Genomic DNA, 24,457 nt, shown 5'->3' with positions numbered 1-24,457 from the left:
CCGGCTGACTCGTTCTCTGTGTAAATTAAAATTATATTTGATTGGCGGTACTCATTATTTTGCAAGCACTCTATTTTGGTTTGCATAAGGTTAAAACGTTGCTGTTGAGACAGGGGAAAAAATGGTAGTGTTCATTATTTTGGGAAACTGGGCTTTGCAACCCACTTAGAAGCAGATCCACTGGTTGAAAAACGATGTCTTGCTCCAAATGGGCAAATATTGTCTGGTTTATTTTTAAAGGGGTATTTGGGGGACAGAGTTCAGGAGCTGCTCTTCAGTTCTCATCACAGACCTGTAACGTAGGCAGCCCGAGTGTCTTTATATTAAACCAGCGACATCTAGTGCTCAGCTAGTGTATTGCCAGCAAAACAGGAAACGTGATTTATTGTGGCAGACCAGTAGATGGCGATGATGCTTACTAATAGACACTGGCTGATCTAGCCTAAATTACACAAATCTATGGCAGCTAAAACTGAAGAGCAGCACCTGAACTTGTGCAGTGTGTCCACTTCCATTAATACAACTTGTGATCTGATTGTATTGCCAAAGAGAAATAAATCTGGTACTTAATGGGTTAAGATAGATTTAGTAGAGACAGCCGGTTGAATTCTCCATACAGCCTACAGTGTGAGTTTGGTTATGGTGCATGTTAGTCTGTGTACTTGTTTGTGAGTGATGTGGTTTTCAGACTGAGTCCTGAAATGCTAAGCCCTGCATTCGTGCACAGCACTGGTGTTTTTAGTTAAGTGTACTCCAATTACAATACCCAACGCAGACATTAGCACTGAAACAAATACTTAGACAATTCCGTTTCTCTAATATTAAGTTATCATTTTTCTTTAAGCTAATTTGAGCTTGTCTGGAGAAGCCTGAGTGCCAGCACTGAACAGCCTTCCTCATTCAAATCATGTGACCGTGTGACGTTTCAACTCTACATACGAGGTGCATCTTGGACAGTGCGGAGGGGAGGAGATCACGTTGTCAGACAGTGACATTAGTGTATCTTTACCTCCTAGCAATAGTAGTAATAATAATTATTGAAGTTGGGTAGAGCTGGTCGGAGTGAGCACGCTCTGACTTGTTGAAATGGGAAGTGATTCTGTGTGAGTGTGTCTGGATCAGCAGCAGCAGACTCACCCCCCCCTCCACCCCCCCCCCACCCTCTACACTGCTCTGGAGTGACTTGAACACAACCCCCCATCTGTGAGAAACACGGCAAGTTCAGTTCGCAGTTTGGACCGCCTTACTACAACAGTGTGCTGCCTTCCAGGAGCCTCTGTCACACACATCACTGAGAACGTGGACAGGCTCCTAGAACGAACAGGAGACGACCCGGTAGTAGTCGTCCACATCGGTACAAACAACATTGGAAGAGACAGACCAAAGTACCTGCAAAACAAATTCAGAGAGCTAGGAAGGAAATTAAAAGACAAGACCAAAACTGTGGTATTTTCTGGGATACTGCCGGCACCTTGCAAAGGACCATATGGACAGCTGGAAATACAAAATCTAAATGCATGGCTGAAATCGTGGTGCACACAGGAAGGCTTTACCTTTCTTCAACATTGGATCACATTCTATATAGGCGGGACAGACTGCACTTAAATAAAAAGGGAACCAATCTACTCTGAGAAAGGATCCTTGAGAAGGTTCAGAAGTATTTAAACTAGAAAGGAAGGGGGGGAGAAATCAACAAAAAAGCAGAAGGGAGACTACATCAAAACAAGGGCAACAATTCAGGTAAGATAGCCATTAAATGTATTTATCTAAATGCTAAAAGTCTCAGAATCAAAATGTTAGAACTTGAAGCTACTGCACTAACAAGTAACTACGATGTGATAGGTGTTGCAGAAACTTGGTTGTCTGAGAGTAATGGAGACGAATATAATATTAGTGGGTATACACTATATAGGAAAGACAGGACAGAAGAGGCGGAGGGGTAGCACTATACATAAGAAATAGTCTTGAAGCCTAGGTGTTAAATCTGGATGAAGAAAACAACACCAAATCAATATGGGTCAGAATAATGGACAAAAATTCAAAGGGCATAATAATAGAAGCATGCTATAGACCGCCAAATTCAGACGCCGAGCAAAATAATCTGTTATACAATGACATTAGAAATGCGTATAGCAAAGGAGAAGCCATACTAATGGGGGATTTCAACTTCCCCCATATAAAATGGAAAAACCTGGTGGGGAGCACGACGGACGAAATTGAAATGGTAGAAATGACAAATGACTGCTTCCTAATGCAATTTGTCAAGGCACCGACTAGAGGGGAGGCATGCCTTGATTTAGTCTGTTCAAGTAACGAAGACAGAATAACTAAAACAGAGGTCAGAGAACCATTGGCAAACTCAGACCACAACATGGTCTCCTTTTTAAAGTGCTTTTTAAACCCCCCAAAGTTATGACTAAAGCTAAGGTTTACAATTTTAGAAAGGCAAACTATGAAGGTATGAAACAGAGACTAACAGAAGTAGATTGGAGTAAAATAGAGAAAAAAAAACAAAGTACACAGAAAGAGTACTTGAAACTGCAAATGCAAGTCAAAAAGGAAGTTAGAAAGGCCAAGAGAGAGATAGAAATGAACATTGCTAAGGGAGCTAAAACCAATTCCAAAATGTTTTTCCAATATTAACAGCAAGAAAACATTCAAAGAGGAGGTTAAATGTCTAAGAGATACAAATGGCAAAATCATAGACGAAGAAGAACAGTATCCTGGGAGACAGTCAGCATGGATTTAGGAAAGGGAGATCGTGTCTAACCAAACTGCTTGATTTTTTTGAGGATGCAACATCGACAATGGATAATTGCAAAGCATATAACATGGTTTATTTAGATTTCCAGAAAGCTTTTGACAAAGTCCAGATAAAAGATTAATTTTCAAACTGAACGCAGTAGGGAGTCAAGGAAATGCATGCACAAGGATTAGGGAGTGATTAACATGTAGAAAACAGAAAGTACTGAGTAGAGGAGAAACCTCAAAATGGAGCGAGGTAACCAGTGGTGTACCACAGGGATCAGTATTAGGTCCACTGCTATTCCTAATCTACATTAATGATTTAGATTCTGGTATAGTAAGCAAACTTGTTAAATTTGCAGACAACACAAAAACAGGAAGAGTGACAAACACTGTTGCAGCAGCAAAGGTCATTCAAAATGATCTAGACAGCATTCAGAACTGGGCAGACACATGGCAAATGGCATTTAATAGACAATAGAAATGTGCATTATAAATATGATACTGAAATTGAAGAAAGAATCTATGAAAAAGACCTAGGAGTTTATGCTGATAAATGTCTTCATCTAGACAATGTGGGGAAGCTATAAAAAAAGGCCAACAAGATGCTCGGATATATAGTGAAAAGTGTTGAATTTAGATCTGAATATTGTGTTCAGTTCTGGTCAACTCATTACAAAAAGGATATTGCTTCTCTAGAAAGAGTGCAAAGAAGGGCGACCAGAATTATTCTAGGTTTAAAAGGCATGTCATATGCAGACAGGCTAAAAGAATTTAATCTATTCAGTCTTGAACAAAGAAGACTATGCGGTGATCTGATTCAACTATTCAAAATTTCTAAAAGGTATTGACAATGTGGAGATTAGATAAAGGGGCTATCAGAAGAGAAAATAGGAGGCACTTTTTTTACAAAGAGAATTGTGGGAATCTGGAACCAACTCCCCAGTAATGTTGTTGAAGCTGACACCCGGGGATCCTTCAAGAAGCTGCTTGATGAGATTCTGGGATCAATAAGCTACTAACAACCAAACGAGCAAGATGGGCCGAATGGCCTCCTCTCGTTTGTAAACTTTCCTATGTGTCTGTCTGAAACACTAATAGTCCTGCGCATCCCATTGTATTTCCTGGGCACAGCAGCTGTGCGGAAGGCAGGCGTGGGTCTCTCTCGGTGCGGGCCAGCACTGTGGAGCATGTCCCCAGCTTCGCATGAGACCATCGCCCCTGGCTTTCAATATCCGATTGATCACAGCAACGTCTGACTGGTGCTTTGGGTGCAAGTTGAAGTCATTCTGAGTGGCATTGCAGTTACTGCTTGCCAGTTCAGGAGCTTCTCTTCGGTTCTAGTTGGCTGCCCTAGATATTTATTGGAATGTCACCTCTTCGTCAATGCTTGGATCAAAACTTGATGAGAATGATTGAACGATGTGAGGCTAGCACGAAACCTTTCCAGTTCATTTTTTTCTCCTCTTAAATCGATTTTATCCCAGTCCCTGAGCTCTAACCACTAGAGCCACACTGCTTCTCTCCCTCCCTCCTAGTCCCTCCTAGTCCCTCCTCGGCTCTAACCACTAGAGCCACACTGCTTCCCTCCCTCCCAGTCCCTCCGCTCTAACCATTAGAGCCACACTGCTAGATAATACAAGTGTAAATGAATTGATTCCTGGGTCCCTTTCATTCAGAAGAGAGCCACACCAGTACAGTGTGGCTGTGTGTACACAGGGATTATCATAGCAGGGTGTTCTGTAAAGAACAGGGGGACTAATGAAACCCAATGGGAGAGCGCTTCCCCAAAATAAGCAATCGCAGTTCCCACCCCCTGCCCAGCCACTTAAACAACGAGACTCCTGATTCCAGCAAAGCAGATGGCTACACTTTCAGCAGTGTGTGTTTTATTTCTTTTGCCCCACCCTCTAGTACAGTATGAAATTCTTTGAAAAGGTGCCAGCCTCAGAGCTACGGGGGTGGTTGGCTCTGAGGGGGTGCAGGAAGGAGGGGTGGTTGGCTCTGTGGGGGTGCAGGAAGGGGGGGGGGGGGGTTGTCTTTAACGCTGAGACCACAAACGACTGCAAATGAAGAGAATTCCATATCCTGAGGGTATAAACTGGCTCGGACTGGTTTCTTGCATGGCACCCTGGGTAAAAGAGCATGCCTTCTTCACTTAAAGGAACACTGGTCTAGTGTGGATCACTGCTTTGAAACTAATAGGCTGTGCAGAACTTTGAAGGTTGAGGTCTCTATCTGATGCAAACACATTTCAGATGTCTGTATTGCATCAGGATCGGGGTCTGCTATATATTATAAAGGCATTTTCTGATATTTTTTTCTTCAGTGTGATCTGAAGCTAGGCTTTCTTATTCAAGCATACTACTTTACAATTTTTCATCAGAGGAATTCTAAAATAAGCTGCTGCTTTAAATGAAGGTTTTATTTATTTATTTATTTATTTATTTATTACCAGAAATTAATCTTGTATTCTTATTTGATACGACCACAGACAGTTTACTTGCCTTCAGTTTTAAAAATAAATTCAGATTTTACAGTTGACTTTTCTGCTTGTCATTGGCAACTCTTTCCTCTTACTCCCCATTGTGAATGCTGTTCTCATGACAGTGAGAGTGGCTGTGTTTCCTCTTACTCCCCATTGTGAATGCTGTTCTCATGACAGTGAGAGTGGCTGTGTTTCCTCTTACTCCCCATTGTGAATGCTGTTCTCATGACCGTGAGAGTGGCTGTGTTTCCTCTTACTCCCCATTGTGAATGCTGTTCTCATGACAGTGAGAGTGGCTGTGTTTCCTCTTACTCCCCATTGTGAATGCTGTTCTCATGACAGTGAGAGTGGCTGTGTTTCCTCTTACTCCCCATTGTGAATGCTGTTCTCATGACAGTGAGAGTGGCTGTGTTTCCTCTTACTCCCCATTGTGAATGCTGTTCTCATGACAGTGAGAGTGGCTGCAGTTGGTCCCTGTTTGCTGTGTGATTGAGCTGCTTTACTTTTTATCTCAGTGCGTCACACTTGCATATATCTGGAGAACCTCTCGTCCAGTTGTCATGAAACTTGCTAACATGATTTAAGTTACTGGGTGTATTAGATTCTGGGGACAGACATCAGTCCTTCCGCATGTATCTGGTGAACCGCTTCTCAAATTGTGATGAAACATTTCTGTTATTCTTTACTGTTAAAAACCCCAGCCCTAGTGACCATGTTCATTATAAACCGGTTTTTAGGCTCTGTTCTGGACTGGATCTCTTGCTGTTCTTGACGGTCAGCACTGTCTCCTTTTATAAACGAGTTTCAGGATTCTTAAGTCCCGCCTCCCTGAGGGGTAGGTCTGCCCAGCTGGACCCTGATTGGAGGATTTTAAAGCCTTGGTTTGTACTCCTTTTAAAGGGACACCAATGATAATATTGCTAATAAGAAAATGATTATTGAAACCGCGGTCCCTTGAAAGTGTTAGTGCTAATAAGAGGCAAGAATTCATTCTAAAGCTTTGATTAGCGCTCCTTTTTAAAAGGAGCTCAATAATAACATCATAGTGTTGAATAAGAGGTGGGAATAATTAGCAATTAATGGGGGGCAGTGATAGTGCTAGAAAGAGGTGAGAATTTATTTTAAAGCCCTGGTCGGCACTCCTTTTGAAGGGGACTGCAGTGATGAAGCCAGCGATGCTAATAACCACTGAAAGAATGGGTTGAGAAGGCTTTTGCTCCATCTTACCCAGCATCTTTGACATCACTGTTATTAATGAGCCAAGGTCCGGGAGCACCAATCGGGAAGAGACATGGAATTGATTAGCAGAGTTTAAAAATAGAGGGGCTCGTTGCCATGGCAACAGCCTCAATGAGCTGTTGTGCTTTTAATTAAGGCTACGCTTGGACTGGGAGGGGGAGGGGGAGGGGGAGGTAGGCTGGTGTCATTAGACCCTATTGTTCTTGCAGTTTAAAGAGCCGGTCAGTGTTATGAGAGTGGTGCATAGGAAAGATAGCGGGTTGCTGTACACTCTGGGGTTGGTTCTGTGGCCCTATAAAGCACAGCTGATTTTGGGCATTGTGTTTGAGGTAATCCCATGATCACCACGGAGAGGTGTTGGGTTCAATGCAGGGTGATTCCTGAACCCAGCTGTGGTTTAGCAGGCTGTGGGCTGATCAAATGAACCTCTGCTGCAAGTCATGTGGACACCTGTTTTGGCCGATGCTCTAACCTCTTCAGGTAGACAAAAAATGGAGCGCTTGTTCAAATACATTTGAGAGTGACTCCAGTATCAGGAGGAATCGACGATTTGGAAAGTGCAGATCCAGCCGGCAGCACATTGTGAACCCTGTATCGTGCTTCTCATTTAAAAAATAAATCATTTTTATTTGTGAGACGCACGTCTCTTGTACCTTTTTAAAGGGTTATTCAATGGCGTGAATTAAACATTGTGATGGGGGGGGGAGCATGTTAAAGTTGAAACGCCTCTAGGGGTACATCTTTGTGTAGAAGTGTCTTTAGTGAAGCCAGGCTGCCTAGTTTTGCATCACCCTCTTTATAGAATGAACACATTTTGCTTCATGAAGTCGAATGAAACCTGCTGAATAATGTTACGTTTATATTAGGGTTGGAACAACAATCAATAATCACGATCATTTATTTGCAACGATAATTATCGCCATGAATAATTCTCGATAATCATAATACTCGTCCGTGACCCAATGAAGCGGCACTGAACTGTGTGAGGCGTAAAACATGGTCTGTGTGAGCACTGCGTACATTGGGAAGATTTTAAACAATATGCTTTTAACTTTACGTCATGGTTTCATTTTGATGATAATTTGTACACTGGCAAAGCATTACTGGTTTTCTAACATAAAAAAACAATTGTTAAATTGAAAAAACGCTAACTCGCTGTAAGATTACTGTAGAAAAGTAGAACTATTAGACATTTTGACAGAGGATTATTTTTGTTTTACATAACTTGAATGTAATTGCAAAAAAAAAAAACCTGTGTTGCTTCTTTCTTTTAAACTACAGTAAAGACATGAGTACTGTCTTTACTGCAGCCATGCACCGCATGGGGAAAAATCAGCATGTGCTCAGCACCCTTGTACATGCATCTGTTCCCATGGCATTGCTATTGTAAAAAAGTTAAATTTTAATGGAAGGATAGGCAGTTTATTTTATGAAACTGTCTGCATACAAGCAGCGATGTGCAAAACTCAGTGGGTCAGTTGCAACGCACATTCAGAGTTAGGCATCAAGAGTAGCAAGCTGCAGACTAGCTGTTACAGTACTTACCTGGGGATCATCCCTAGCTGTGGATTAAGTTAGTTCTAATTGCAACGAACAAAGGAGTTGGGGATCAGCTGATCCTCAGGTTTAGTACGCAGCAGAGGATCAAGACCCCAGGTGCGTGTGCGCACAAACACGTTGATTCCAGTTCCTCGCAGTTCAAAGGATGTATGTGATAAAGCAAACTGTTTTTAGCAACAAATAAAAATAAAATAACAATTAAAGTCGTATATATATATATGTAAAACATAAAAGTAATCATACGAAAAAGTAATTGCATAGGCCTACGAGTTCCTTGTCATTCCATTAAAACGCATTCGTGTTTTGGGACGATCTTGTAAAACAAAAAACAAAAAAAAAAAATCTATATATATACTGCGCATTCAGATATATCGCAGTCCTGGAGTTGACTCCCCATGTGTACAGTCTATACATAGACCATTTCACTTAGAATTAGTGTGTGTTTTATTTTGTACTGCACATTACAAACTAAATTATAGAGAACACTTAAAAACAAAGCATTACTATCGTACTGTTATATTCACACGCATTGCACAATTAACACAAAGCAAATGAAATATCTGCTTGCTTAAGCAAAGCACTAGCAAAAGTCACAGGGAAGTGACGTCAGCCCCCTAGCAACAAGCCTCCTATGTTGAGAATGGATTCTTTCAATGCAGCGGTTTGGGCATTTTGAGAAAGGAGAGGAAGATTCATGAAATGAATTGGAGACTTAAGTTGATGAGAAGCAATTACCCTCCGCAGTACAAATTAAAACTGTGTGCTGCTTTTTATACAAAAAATGAGAAAAAGCCGGTTGGGTAGAGGATTTCTGCTGGACCCTGACACTCCTGATCAAACGAGGTTGTACAGTATTTATTAGCCTATTTGTTTTTCTATGGGTCTCTCTCTATGTCGCGGCCCTCGATATATAGCAGATTTGTACTGGACCCCGACACCCGCGATATATCGAGTGGGTGGTGTCTGTGTGCATTGTGAACTGGCGCTTCCTCTCCGTGGTTCGTTGCCCCTTTTAAAAGTAGACCCAGGATACAGGAAATTGTTTTCAAAAGCGCTGACGCGCTATATACACACACACACACACACAAACAAACAGTCAGGCTTATCCACACAAGAGCCCTGCACCTGGCTCTAATTTACAATGATAGCCAGGTGCAGGGGATAATTAATAATAAAGCAATAATTAAACTAAACAAACGTGCATACGCACATTTTTTTGGCAGGGAGAGTTTTAACCTCCTCCCTGCCTGGTTACATATATATATATAGTAAAATGTAGTATATACAAAACTTATTTGCATAATTTTATTAACAAAAAACATTAATCAGAGCAAGTGTTAAAGCTGTCATAATTACATATGCAAATCGAGTTATCCAAGTATATAAAGGTGTTCTATTTACTGTATTCATACCAAAGAAGGCAATGCTGGCGCTCGTGCTCAGAATTACTCGACGGAGCACAAACATTATTTCTTGAGTGCATAACAATTATATCAAAACAGCAGAAGATGGTAGAAAACACACCACAGCGGTTTTGCAACGCTCAAATGTCTGGAGTGAAATTGCAACCAGATTTAATGCTGTGTTTCCTGAAAGGTGTTCAGGAACAAGGTCACATTTAAAAAAAATAGTGAAAAAGCCTGAAACTGGAGAGCAGAAATGCTGTTGCAAAGCAACGCCAACAGCGACTGAGCGGGGCGCCTGACCATCCTTTGCCCCAGATATACAGGAAATCCAGTTTTCAGATCCAGAAGAGGCACCAGTGGGATTTGGAGCTGAGGAGACCAGGTTAGATGAGGTGAACACGGGTGCAGACAGGGAGAGGGGTGGGGCAGAGGTAGTCCAGAAGCGAGGTGGGGTGGAGGATAGGTCCAGACGCATCAGCGAGCCCTTCCTGCGTTGGAATTGTCTGAGAGAGAGCACAATTTAAAAATGAAATTAGTGCAACAGTTACACAATGAGAAGAACTGATAACGCTAAAGCAGAAAGCTTACAAATCAGAGGAGAGAGATTATCGTGTAGATTCGATTACTTGCGACACAAAGGGAGTTTAGTATCTCGGACAATAAAAATCAGTCTTGGTTTTGAGACACATTTTTTTAACTTTCCCTTTGATGCACAGTTATTTATTTTAAGTTATTGTACGAGATAGTTTCTTTGACTTATTGCAATTGCTGATTCAGTTTAATGTACGATATAAAAATAATGTAGGCTACTCATGTCTTGTAAAGTGGTGATGTATTAAAGTCCTTCAAAATGCCTGTCCTTCCCTTTCCTCTGGTCGAGGTCCACATCGTAACGGTGTCGAAATTCTCAGGGTTTGGTTGGTATCTCCCTGGGCAGGGCATGGGGGGCTCATCCCAGTCGATTGACAAGTTATGAAATACCACACATGCACCGATTTATTTGGCTTGTTCTCATGGGTGTGGTACGCAAAACTAATGAAAGACAAAATGCTGTTTTAATATTCCAAATGTTCTCTCAATACACGCTCTTGCCTTCTTATGCCTCCTATTGTATTTCAGCTCGCGGGCAATGTGTGATTGAGCGCTGGTGTGTGAAGATCCCTCCTGGAAGGGTAGCCTTTGTCAGCCAAGAGGACACCGTGATAAGTCTTGGAATTTGTAGTAGCAGTCGCTGTTCTCTAATCCGTGCATCATGTGTGCTGCCTGCCCATCGTGCACCACGTTACGTATTCGAAGATGATGCTCACACACCATGTAGCGATTGATTGATGTGTAGCTATGCCTGTTGATGAAGCTCGGATCCTTATATTGCCTCTGAAATCCAATACGGATGTGTGTGTGCAATCTGTGGCCCCAATAACTCCAGGTATTCCAGCTGTAGAATAAAACGCGGTGCAAATATCTCGTTGCTCCTTTTCATTGGGCTACATGATAACGCAGCTTTCATGAAGTGCCACTATCAGCTTCGAGATGAACAACACGGGAAACGGTGCTTTCGTGCATGTTAATCAGACCCCCCCCCCACACCCAAGATTGATCCTGCGGCATAAAATCACAGTTATTAAAACCTGGAGTGCAGCTGGGTCAATAGGATGCCCATCTCTTCCTCTAATTTGCAGACGTGGTTTCAGCAGATCTATCAGTCTTCTGACTGCCACCTTGGATAAACAATACCGCCTTTTAAACTCCTGTTCTCTGTGTGTAACGCATGGATTTTGTAAACCTTGATAATGCCTGGATATCATTCAGGCAGAGCGTACTCGTCGAGCATAAAAAACGTGTCAGTAAATCTCCTAACATCTTTGCACAAATCAAACTGATGTAGATGGGAACAATGAGGCACACTCTTATATAGGAGACCGCTTAATATCCCATTGACACGTAGAATAAAGACAATAGCCACCTCCATAACTGAGCGAGCCTGGAGTCACTAATAACAGCGTTTCATTATCGTGTTTTATTTAATTATATTTACTGCCTTATTAAAATTTGAAAGCGCTGCTAAATGTTCGATACATGTTTTGGATTCTATATATTTGATATCGGTTTTATTAATGGTGTTATTTCAGAAAACATGTCTAATGAGGTTTCTCATTTTAACTTGTTAGTACGGTAACTCTTCTATTTAGTCTAAAGAGTTTGATGGTTTAATTTAGTACCGTATATCAGGAACCTCTAGGGGGCAGCAGTCATCATGTGGAGATCGTTGCAATTGGGAACACTTTTAATCTGCACCTGTCTGGAAGTTCTTGGTTCGTTGCAGTTGGTGATAACTAGCACACTAGTTTAGTCTAGTCCTGCGGTACTAACTACAGGATCATCCGCTGCTTTTTGTTTATTGCAATTGACCCCGTATGCTCCTAATAGTATAAACCTAGTTTGATTCTTCATGGCAGATTCGCCACACAAGAAAACAAATGCTTCCAGGTAACGTTCGCAATTTTGTTTCGTTCTATTAATACATTTGGTTGCACTTTTTTTTTTATGAAAGTAAACGTTCTCGAATTAACAAATGTTTAAGAAAAAAATATATGTATTTTATAGGAAAACTACATTTATTAATATACAAATTACAATAAGTGTATTTTTATATTCCCATTTGTTCTGGGCACCTACCAGAAATTTTACCATTGTACCATGTTGTAAAATAAACTCGGTACCCCGTCACATGATCTTTCAGGCAAGAAACACTTGGGATGTCATTGATGCATTGGCTTGCTGTCTTTGATACAGTCATTGATGCATTGGCTTGCTGTCTTTGATACAGTCATTGATGCATTGGCTTGCTGTCTTTGATACAGTCATTGATGCATTGGCTTGCTGTCTTTGATACAGTCACTTACACATTTTGTTCATGAGAGTATCAGCACTTGAGATCCGAACAATCAGGTGAGGATCAGTGGTGTCGGTCGGACTAATATACCATTCAGAGTGAAATGAGTGAAGAAACAGCTGCTTGGGTTTGTGACGATCGCTGCTTTTCTTGGACTCCATGGAGAACAGCGATCCACACAAACCCAAGCAGCTGCTTCTTCACTTTTTCTTCGCTCGATCTGAATGGTTGAATAATGGGTTGGCGCAGCTCTAACGGATCTGTGCTTGTTCTTTTCCACTGAATACATTTAAAGCAGTTCAAATATTAGATTATTTGTTCCATCGCTAGTTTTGAAGCAGCATGTTGAATTGGCCTTTTTGCAAACACTTCAAGAACAGAAGAGAAGTTTGGGAAAGAGAAAAGGCCATTCAGCCCATCAAGGTTCATCCCATGTTAGCATCCTTCTCCACTACTGGGGGGGGCGGAACTCATTTAAGAATCCAGTATTTTTGTTAAACGTTCCCAGTGTTTTAGATCCTACTACTTCACCTGGTAGGCTATTCCATGCATGTTAACTCTCTGTGTAAAACAGTGCTTCCTGCCTTCTGTTCTAAACTCACATTTACTCAGCTTCCATTATGCCCTCTTGTTCTTCTCTCTCTGCTAAATGTGAAGTAGTGTCTCGGGTTAACTTCATCTAAACCCTTCATGATTTTAAAGACCCTTCTGTTTCTGTGCTGAAGAGATGTCATTCTCTAGCTCATGTCAGTCAGTCCTGGAATCAGCCTGGTTGCTCTTCTCTGCAGTGTAGCCGCAGGAAAATCCCTGAACATTGGGAACCAGAGTTCAGTGAAGGTGTCTGTCTGTCTCGTTTGTTTGTCTACCTGTCAGTTGCACATCCTGTTTCATTTCTACAGAGCTGTGTCAGAACTCGTTTCCGGGACAGGTTGGAAATGTATTCAGTCCGTTTCCCTTATCAGCACTCCCCGTCTCTCTGCACTGCGTGGTATTGAAAGTTCACACGGTAATAACAGGATGTTTTGCGGTATCGGTCTAACAAAGCAGACTGTGCGCTGAACTGAGAACTCCAGCCCAGGGCAGGCTTGAGGCACGGAGACTGAACTGCTCCCTCCCTCACCCCCTAAGAGAAAGGGTGCTTCCTCCAGTCCAGGGCAGGCTTGAGGCACGGAGACTGAACTGCTCCCTCCCTCACCCCCTAAGAGAAAGGGTGCTTCCTCCAGTCCAGGGCAGGCTTGAGGCATGGAGACTGAACTGCTCCCTCCCTCACCCCCTAAGAGATAGACTCTGGCCCTTTAAAAGTAACTGTGTCGCATGTGATTGGCAGGGAGGTGCCTGAGTGAGTGTCTAAATCCATGGGTGAGGAAGGTGGGGGTGGGCACTAAATAATAAGGTGCCGCCCATTTCAGTGTTGCCTATAGGCCTTCATGTAGTCTCTCTCTCTCTCTCTCTCTCTCTCTGTCTTGGTCCATTCCTTAGCTTTCTCGTCAGGTCTGTTAACCCCCCTTTCCCCTTTCCTTCTCCACCTCTTCAAAACAAAAGGGCGATAGAGAGACAAAGATCACAAAAAAAAAAGCCATTTTCATTTTTTCTTTTTTCTTTCTTAAAGAGCCCCCCCCCCTGAAAGTAAGTAGTATTTATTTTGTTCCAGATACTATCTGTGCCGGTGTGTGGGGGGGGTGTTGATCTGTTGTTGTTTGCTGTGCGGAACAGTAAGGCTCTTTGTGGTCTCAGACTGACAGACATAACAACAGTGTATTATTTTGTCTGGACCTGTGTGTGTGTTTTGGCTGCCCTGAGTGTAATATATCGTCCCGCTGTAACGGCACAGTGTGGACGCTGACAGGAGAGAGAGAGAGAGCTAGGCTCTTCAATGGCGTATTTCCTTCACCAGGCTCAAACATTCTTTTGTCTGCCGCGCCAGTGATTAAGTGCAGTAGCCGAGTTGGCGACACCCTGGGATAGCTGGATTGTGTCTTTTAATGCTGGCCTGCCTGCACCCCCCCTCCCCTCTCTCCTCGTGAATGAAGGCGTCTGGCTGTGTTTGGGCTGGCACACTGCCAGGAACCGTGTGTGTGTGCGTGCGTGCTGTAAGAATGTGCATGCGTGTGTGTGAGAGAGCACAATGAGAGAGAGCGAGAGGGGGCTGGTACACTGTAGTAGCAAGGGAAACTGTATTATGTAAGGAAGCCGACACACAATTCATAGGGCTGTGTTTTGTAGTGGGTGGTATGGACTGGCAATGTTCATTATATAAGGAGCTGTATGGGGTTGAGGGTTCTGCTCCAGTCACTGGGGTTCACTGTATAGGGGTGAGTACTTGAATATTTACCACTGGAAATGAAATCTTTACACTCATGTTTCTCAGCTGGGAACGTGCACTGTAAGTGAGGAGGGAGGGGGGGTTCTTTCTGCTCATGGATTATTAATCTAGTCCAGCTTGATCGTCACTCAGGCATTTTTGCAGAACCGCTTACCAGAGGTGACGAGTCTGGCTACAGACGTTTTTGCAGGAGTTTGAGGGTACTTCGATATGGAGTCTGTCTCTGTCTGTGTGTATATGACACGTGCATTTAAAGAATCACCGGTCGCATTGTGAAGAAGTTTGGTTTTGACATTGTGACGCGCAGGTTATTGAGGAGTATTGAAAGCTGGGGGTATATGAAGACATATATGTACACAGGAATGGAAATAAGATTCCCGTTGCATAGCAGTTTGATTGCTGATTGCAATTTTGCTCAGTGACGTGTTGGAATTGATTAAAAGGGAATGGGAATTAAGAATGGATTTTATAAAAGGAATTGGAATTGACCTGACCCCTGAATAAGACACAGCCAAGCGTGTTTCCCTATACACTGTGGCCAATCCGTGTGATCTGGAAAGGAGGGAACTGCTGTGGAATAGGTGTCTGATTTCTGTCCCGGCACTGAAGAAATACTTGACATTGATTTGATGTGTAAGTCAGACAGTGTAATAGAGGCAGCCCTGTATCTCGGAGTGAGTAGTAACTGGGGTTGACATTTTTCCTTTTTTTTTTTTTTTTAAATGGTGCTTTGTCAGCAAGTTTACTCAAATTAAAACAAGGTATTGAAAAAATATCCCCCAAGCTGTGGAGGGGGGAGGGGAGTGAAATTAAAGCTGGTGTTGAGGTCTGAAGGAAATATTTGAGGAGTGAGCACATGGTGTATGTCTGTGTGGCGACAGGAGAACCGACATTTTAAACTAGACTGTCCTCGCTCACCCTCCTGTTTGTACTGTTTCCATGACTACGGTTCCAACAATAAAATAATCCTGTCTCAATAGCCACCTACACACTCGACCCACCCAGCGGTCTGTCATCGGAGCTGGAATACTGTTCAGTCTCCATGCCTTTCTCCTAGGGGGGCGAGGGAGCAGTTCAGTCTCCATGCCTCAAGCCTAGCCTGGACTGGAGGGATCACCCTTTCTCTTAGGAGGTGAGGGAGCAGTTCAGTCTCCATGCCTCAAGCCTAGCCTGGACTGGAGGGATCACCCTTTCTCTTAGGAGGTGAGGGAGCAGTTCAGTCTCCATGCCTCAAGCCTGCCATGGACTGGAGGGATCACCCTTTCTCTTAGGAGGTGAGGGAGCAGTTCAGTCTCCATGTCTCAAGCCTGCCCTGGACTGGAGGGATCACCCTTTCTTTTAGGGGGTGAGGGAGGGAGCAGTTCAGTCTCCATGCCTCAAGCCTGCCCTGGACTGGAGGGATCACCCTTTCTTTTAGGGGGTGAGGGAGGGAGCAGTTCAGTCTCCATGCCTCAAGCCTGCCATGGACTGGAGGGACTTTGTGTCCCTAGCCAGGCTCATCAACTTGGCACAGCCAGGATTGAAACTGACCTCATGTTCATTGTGAGCTGAGGAGCCTGGGAGCTGGAAGGCTTGTGCATTGACACTCTCCCCCACACCTCCTCCGAGACACAGGAGAAGTGGGTGGAAGCAGTCAGACGTGCATTAGTGTGGCAGTGAGTGAGGGGGAGACTCCCGAGAGATAGTCCGACACACACATGCCATCAGCCAGGCACAGACACGCATGTAGACAGACATGCTAAGCACGCTCACGCATACTAATGCAATCAGACATGCGCATGCATACAGTATACATTATTTACACACGCCAGCCAGACACACACTAAATGTGATTTATTCATGCACATGCAATACCCAGACGGCACACAAGCAAGTATATTTATACATCCAGTCACCCAAACAGTCTATCCAGATTTATTTCTGCACACTTAAACATGAACAGTAAGGCAATACTGGTTTCTGTTGCAAAATGTGTTAATGCATGTAGTGGATCTTCCAGGCCTGTATCTCATGGCAGCAGCTCTGCAGGTCCCTGTAATGAGCTTGATGTCGGCCCTGCTGTGTTGACAGATGACTGATTTCATTAGGAACAGTTTCAAAGTGATGCAGATACGATCCAGCTCCCCTGAAGGAATTCGAGGCTCGAGATCACGGAGGAATCGTCACGCATCCAGAACAATGGAAACAGAGCCGCTGCAGGGTTTTACAGGAGCGTTTATATCTACTGGCCCTTCAGGTCACTGGCTTGCTATTGTCACTGGTCCATTCAATATTTTAACTAAAAGTGCAACACGCAAAGCTGGGTAGCGTCAGTCATAATAAATTAATACTACTATTATTAATAAAAATAATAATAATAATAATAATTCTTCAAATGCTTTCATAGTAAGCTGGAGCATTTCATATGAATTGCAGGGGGTGATAAACAAGTACAGTGCAGGTTTAATAAAAGAAATACAGCTATGCATGATGATTTAAAGTTAAATTTTATTAATGATGCTGTTTAATTGCCATGGGTTTATAATGAAAGTCCGATACCTATTCTAGTAACTGGCAGTGTGTGGCTGGCATATTGGAGATGCATTTTCTTGCTTTACCAAATCAAGGCCTGTGATTGGCTGACAACTAAGCTTTGCCCTCCAAACCCCCCCTCCCGCATTTCATTACCACACTTCCTGTCTCCTTACACTCCTGCGCTGATATCATGGGCCGTTTGTGAGCAGAGCAGGAGCTGTTCAGGTGTGATTTTGAATTTGAAACGTAAGCACTGTAGCAGATTTTAAATGCATGGGAGCACTGGGGTAACCTGTATTAAGAAGCTGGGTGTAAAATAATTCAGTGTGTTATTAATGTGTTTGAGACTGCACGTGTACAGCACTGATGCGGATATGGAATAGATGGAAGACATACTGAATGTTAAATACATTGCACTGTATAAACACGCAGACCAGTGTCTCTCTTGCACCTGCCTATAGCAAACGAAGACTTGAAACAGGCGTCCTGGATTGAAGTTTCTTTCAGTAGTTCTATGTTCTGCACTGTCAGTGGTTAACAGCTGTGGGTGAGATGTATCGTCTTCATCCACCTCAGAATGTGGTTCACTTGAGCTGGCATGACCCGGAGCCCATTCTCCTCTTCATATCTGCGACTTCAATTTCACACACATGCTGCTTTCAGGGCGACCGCATCTCAGCCTCTGTTCACTACTGTCTGTGTATTTATTTTGTAAGCAGGGCGGTCCCCGATGTGGATTATGTGTGTTTTTAAAGATCTTTAAGTGTTATAGTGCTCCTAATTGCAATTTTTTCAACAAAGGGATTTGCCCCTGTGTTATAAATATCTTTTAACCACTTCACTCCCAGCAAGCTTTTGTAGTTCAGTAATGACCCTCTGACTGAAGTGTGCAGGGGTGGGAATAAGGCTTCCATTTCATAGCAGATTGATCCATTCCTGGTTTTACTAGGAGTTTAATCCAACATACCTGAGCTTGTTACCTACAAACTGTGGCTAATCAAGCTGGTAGTAAAATCTGGAATGGAAGAAACTACTATTTAATAGTTTCCATCCCTGCGGTACGTTGAGGAAGTATAGATGAGTCATCTACAACTAACACTCTGTAATGCTAAACTTACTAAAATAAACTGAAGTTTGATGACAGATGTTGCCACTAGATCAAAATGAATTGTGCACTGTAAATTCTGATCAGAAACAAAGCATCTAAACCCTGTGTGTGTCTCTAGGATGGAGCGGAGGAGTGAAGACGCTCTGCGGATGAACCTGCTGAAGAGAGGCTTGGAGCAGCAGCAGCAGCAGCATGAGGACAGGGAGGAGGCCCTGGCCAAGAGGCTGAAGATGGAGGGTCACGAGGCCATGGAGCGCCTCAAGATGCTGGCCCTGCTGAAGCGCAAGGACCTGGAAGGGCCGGGAGCCGGGCCGGAGCTGGGGCAGGGGGGCAAGACAGTGGGGGCAGGGGGCGGGTACGAGGAGAAACACAACGGCAGCCTGCGAGCCCACCCGGACCCCCGCGTGGGGGGCAAGACTGGCAAAGAGAACATGGGGGAGGAGCCGGTGGATATGAGCGCACGCAGGGGGTGAGTCACCAAGCTGCTTGCATTCAGGTGTGATCTGGTAAACTATGCACTGGTTAGCACTGCTGCAGTATATCAGGGCTCTAGATTGGTAACAAAAAGAGCAAGGCCAAAATGGATTTCAGTTCAATACGTTTGTAGAGGGCACCAAGGCCACTAAACTTAAGTCAAGGCCAAAGTGTAGGATGCTCTGTAATCTTGCTTAGGATTCATGTATACAACTAATTTATTAGCCACAGAAAGAAACAACACAGTTCATAAAAACTATTTATTTGTTCAGAAAATTTTTATTGGCAAAAGCTGCCTCTGTTCATTTAATTGTATGAACTGTCCTGTGTGGCTGCTGGCTTGAGGGTGACTTTTGTGCCCAGAATGTCAGAAAATAAGTTTTTTGACTAACAGCTTCACTGTTCGCAGTAACACAGCTGCTATCTCCAAGACCGCACAGAGAGCAATTCAGCGCTTGACACACGGGGCAGCCGTACACCGGGAGGCGACGAGATCCCTGACAGGAAAATGAAACCTCTCCACCGGCAACCAGCAGCCTAGATTAGAGTCTGAGGAACGTAGCTCCCTGTGCTGAAGGCATTGGCTTTTACTGCTACACCATGGGACCGTTGCATATATGCTACACAGTTTAACACAAGGTTAACTCAGACATATGAAAATACAGAGGCGCTGTGTTGCGTTTATGGATTAAAAACAAGCATATCTATCACGAGAAAATAATGATAATAAAGACTGTAATACAATGTAGAAAAGCATTTCCTACTGCTTTTGATCTTTGATTTAAAATAAAGAAATTAGAATAAGGGGATAACGTCAAGTGAACCATATTACTTTTTTGGCTGGTCAGTGCTCTCTGACCCTGGCTGTCCTGTGCTGGTCGGTGCTCTCTGACCCTGGCTGTCCTGTGCTCTCTGTTCCAGCGATGTGGACCGCGAGCGCCGAACCCCCTCCCCCGATATCATCGTGCTGTCGGACAACGAGGCGTCCAGCCCGCGATCCAACTGCTGCGTGGAGGAGCGGGTTAAAGCAGCCAGCCTGGAGATGTTCAAGGTAAGACCCGTACCTCTGTGTGTGTGGTGCTGTACTGTCTGTGTCAGCCTCAGTGCTGTACTGTGTGTGTCTCATTCTCAATGCCGCCCCGCCATGTCTCTGCAGGGGAGGAGTGTGGAGGAGAGGCAGCAGATGATCAAGCAGCTCCAGGACGAGCTGCGGCTGGAGGAGGCTCGGTTGGTGCTGCTCAAGAAGCTGCGGCAGAGTCAGATCCAGAAAGAGAATGTGGTGCAGAAGGTGAGCCAGTGGAGCAGCACTGCACACACACCCACACTGCACTGCCAGAGCACTGCAAACACACATTGCACTGCCAGAGCACTGCAAACCCACACTGCACTGCCAGAGCACTGCAAACACACACCCACACTGCACTGCCAGAGCACTGCAAACACACTAACACTGCACTGCCAGAACACTGCAAACACACACCCACACTGCACTGCCAGAGCACTGCAAACACACATTGCACTGCCAGAGCACTGCAAACACACACCCACACTGGACTGCCAGAGCACTGCAAACACACACCCACACTGTGAATTGTGAAGCCGTTCCAGGCGGACCGAAGCACAGTTGCAGTTGCAATCCACTAATATATAAGAACATTACTAAATTTAAAAAAAAGCTGTCTAAAATATAGTGCAATAAAAAAACGAAGTGTTCCAAACAGTACGTTCAGAAAGAGACTTCATCACACATTGCAGCTGCATGCTTCCTTGAGCTAAAGAAGTGAGGGAAACCCAGAGTACTGTAACTACATTTACACAGTGATGGTATGAGAGCTGGCAGGAGAAAGCAGAGCTGGCTTATAAAAGGCCCATTATTTCAACCAGGCTGGAGCCATGGCTTCAGTCAGTGCCTGCAGATTGAAGACTGTCTGTTATTTGTATAATACCTTGATTACTGTCAATGTACTTAACTGTGAATTGGGGGGAGGAGCTGCTGTATCAGATTACACACTGATACTTAAAAAGAAAAAAAACTTTATTATTTATATTAGTTATTGTGTCTGGCAATGCCGTTTAACTTCCTTGGTCCACCCAGCAGTCTTCTGGGTCAAAGCATGTTACTGACTGAAAACATGTCAGTCATTAGGGGAAGCAGCTGATTGGTTATTGACAGGAATGAAGCCAGCAAAGGGGTGGGGACAATTTCCCCTTCCCCAGACCAAGGAAGTGCAAGACAGTCAAAAGCATAGCTTGCAAACAGGTTTCTTTTGAACTAGTGTAGTACCAGATCTCATGTTTTAAAATGAATAGATGCGCATGGCAGAGACAGTTCATGGAAGTACAGTTACTTTAAAGAGCAGCAAGAGTGCAGTGCAGTACTTTCAATAGTCAATCTCTCTCTCTTTCTGCCCTCTCTCTCTCTCTCTCAGGTGCCAGTGGTTCAGAATGCCCCCTCTGCGGTCCAGCCCCCTCAGATCCATGCCTCCCAGCAGGGCCTATCAAAGATGCCGGTCCGGCCCGGAATCCACTCTGAGCCACAGAACCTGAGGGCTGTGCAGGTGAGCCTGTCTTTATAGGAGCCTCTCTTTCCCTGTCACCGCTCCACTAGCACAGAGCAGAGGGATCCTGCCTGTATAGGAGCCTCCCTTTCACTGCTCCACCAGCACAGAGCAGAGGGAGCCTGTCTGTATGAGAGCCTCCCTTTCACTGCTCCACCAGCACAGAGCAGAGGGAGCCTGTCTGTATAGGAGCCTCCCTTTCACTGTCACTGCTCCACCAGCACAGAGCAGAGGGAGCCTGTCTGTATAGGAGCCTCCCTTTCACTGTCACTGCTCCACCAGCACAGAGCAGAGGGAGCCTGCCTGTATAGGAGCCTCCCTTTCACTGTCACTGCTCCATCAGCACAGAGCAGAGGGAGGCTGTCTGTATAGGAGCCTCCCTTTCACTGTCACTGCTCCACCAGCACAGAGCAGAGGGAGGCTGTCTGTATAGGAGCCTCCCTTTCACTGTCACTGCTCCACCAGCACAGAGCAGAGGGAGTCTGTCAGAGAGAGGTAGCTTTAAGGAGGGAAATTGTAGGCCCAGGCCTAACCAATGGGCTTGTGCTTAGAGGCTGCCATTCACAGTTGCTGCCATCTACTGACATAATGCAACATTGCAGCTTTTAATTGGAATTGTACACTTTCCAGAATTCAAGTTTTTAACCATCCTACTGTTAGAGGTGTAACAGTTAAGTTGTGTGGCTTTCTTTCCATGATGTAACGTATTGTAACAGAGGTATGTATTGTTTGTATTGTCATACAAGACCACAGTGTAGCTCATTGTAGATCAGCGAATGGTTCTTGAATGAAGAGTAAGTGTGTTTTATAGTTGGCATGAATACATGCTCTCCCTAACTCATTTAATTTGAGTGTTTTAATAAAATCGTCATTAAATGATCATCTGGTTTTAACACTAGAAGCGCTGGAATTTCGAACTACCTGAAAGCGCCAAACCACTCATTTTAACCGGTAGCTTTTTAAACAGCTGTAATATGATAGAAAGACAAACGATCGTACAAAACTTTTATTTATGAACATCAAATCAAACATTTGCATAGCAGAAACACCACATTTAAATAGAAAACAAAACATAAAATATTTTTTTCAAAAGGAGCAGTACAAAACATATGAAATTGTATAAACATTTTATTTGTTTGTAAAAATAACATCAAAGGGTCTTTTTTTATAAAAAGTGTATAATGCACTACTTAAACATAAACTAGAATACAATAAACTATTTCCACGCACAATACACGCTTCTCCACTTTCACGCTTCTGCACTGTACTGAAAAGGACAGGTGATTGTATTGAAAAGGTACTCCTCTAATATTGTGCGTATAAGATACAGCATAGATTGAATTAGTAGTGTTAAAAACAACACTACTTTCTTTGTTTAATAGTAGTTTGAGTACAGTCTTTGTGATTTTGTGTGTCTGTCATTCTAATAGAAATCTTTTCATGCAGTTTCATGGTCGCCCAAACCTCATGAGATGAGCTCTCTAACAGTGAGACACCCTACGCTAATGTGTTCACTCGTACTGTTGGCACAGTTCAGTTTAATAACCTCTCTCTCTCTCTCTATCTCTCTCTCTCTCTCTCGCTGTCTCTCTCCAGAGTCATTCAGTGATCAGATCTGCAGCCAGCTTGTCGCTCGCCCCGATGATGATGTCACAGCGTGTGATTGCCCCCAACCCCGCCCAGTTACAGGGTCAGAGGTTACCGCCCAAACCTGGCATCGCCCGCTCCTCGAGCAGCATGAACACTGCCGTCAACTACCAGCAGGTAGTGCTGCAGAGCGCTTTATACATTACACAAATCTGTGTGCTCTCTCTCTCTCTCTCTCTCTCTCTCTCTCTCTCTCTCTCGAGAGAGAGAGAGAGAGAGAGAGAGAGAGAGCCAGGAGCCCAGTGCTTCAGTGTGGTTCGTACCTTTCCCAAGGGGCTGTGAGTGTAATAAACAATCAGTGAGGTATTTCTGTAGGATCTTGTTTATTTAGGTTTGAATCCATGTTAATGGACTTGACATCTAGTTCCACAGCTCATATTTCCAGATCATTATAAGCCTTGTATCCATTTAACTATTTAATGATCCAGCCCTTTGAAAGGTTTAACCCCGGCCCCTCAATGCATGCACAGTGCTGATCATGACTGCAGCACGCATAGGAAGAGCCGTATCAGATAAATGATTTGTTGTCAGATTTCAGGTGCTTGAAACAATGTCCCAAGTGCAATCCTATGAATCCTATTTACCCTTCTGCAGGCGTAGTAGCAGCAGATACCCACCAGAATCGTATCTGATTGAAAAAGCAGCTACAGTTTGGAGTGAGCATGTTTTATTGATAAGTCATTAATCTGTGTTATTTCACTTTAGGCAATATACAGTGTTTTAATAAAGGCTGTTTTATCAATCGCATTGCCCCAAACCATAAACTGTTTTTACTTCGAGGTATGAGTATTCTATACAAAACATGTGGCATTGCCTTGGGGCAAGGCATTCTTTACATAGAAAGGCCAGCCATAAATACCTAATATATACAGGTATATGTGTGTGTGAGGGCATTTTCATGTTAGATGCAGGTGTGTAAAGCATTGCCACAAAACAGTCTTTGTTTTTTCTAAGGTATATATAAAAAATTGAAATTACCTTGGGGCAATATGTTCTTCATATAGGAATGACACATTTAATGACATACTGTAGACAGCATTGTAATACTTGTAAAATTGCCTAAAGGGAAATAATGTAGATTAATGATTTATCAATCCCATGTAAAACATGCTTACTCCAAACTGTAGCTGCTTTTTCAATCAGATACGGCAGTGAATTTGAGGCTTCAGACAGCAGTGCTGTAGGCAGGAGTTCCCTGTTCCCTTTTCCCCAGTGCAGAATAAGCTGGCGTTGAACAGTGTTTTAACAAATCACTTCAGAGTCATCCTGAATCTGAGCAGAGAGCACCAAATAGATTTTTTTTAAATGGTCAGTTATTTGTTTCTGTAATGTAGATGACTGGATTTCTAAGATGTGAGTGCTATGAGCAATATGAGAAATGGGGAAACAAGTCAATCTGTTTTTGTATCAATTCTACAAAATCAGAAAACGACTTGATTCTTGATCTTGTTTCTCTGCTCAAAAAGGTAAAACGAAAAACGATTGCCTTCCAATTTCCGTTT

General features: G+C 43.6%; 1 protein-coding gene across 4 annotated transcripts in view; it reads left to right on the top strand.

Annotated features, from left to right (window-relative positions):
- LOC117395616 (transcriptional repressor p66-beta) overlaps positions 1-24,457 on the top strand; it is a 45,810-nt gene that overhangs the window by 6,376 nt on the left and 14,977 nt on the right. Inside the window, exons 1-6 of one of the 4 annotated variants that reach the window (XM_059007819.1) lie at positions 1,156-1,740; positions 18,395-18,745; positions 19,672-19,801; positions 19,907-20,038; positions 21,180-21,308; positions 22,905-23,072. In XM_059007819.1, the coding sequence (XP_058863802.1) occupies positions 18,396-18,745; positions 19,672-19,801; positions 19,907-20,038; positions 21,180-21,308; positions 22,905-23,072 (909 nt within the window). In that variant the 5' untranslated portion in view covers positions 1,156-1,740; position 18,395. Of the gene's footprint in view, positions 1-1,155; positions 1,741-13,916; positions 13,958-14,560; positions 14,644-18,394; positions 18,746-19,671; positions 19,802-19,906; positions 20,039-21,179; positions 21,309-22,904; positions 23,073-24,457 lie in introns of those variants that run through there. The other 3 variants (XM_059007821.1, XM_059007820.1, XM_059007818.1) reach the window with 3 other exon arrangements.

This window comes from Acipenser ruthenus, chromosome 35 (genome assembly GCF_902713425.1).
Source record: "Acipenser ruthenus chromosome 35, fAciRut3.2 maternal haplotype, whole genome shotgun sequence".
Taxonomy (NCBI): Eukaryota; Metazoa; Chordata; class Actinopteri; order Acipenseriformes; family Acipenseridae; genus Acipenser; species Acipenser ruthenus.
This window is presented reverse-complemented; position numbering and strand designations above follow the sequence as displayed.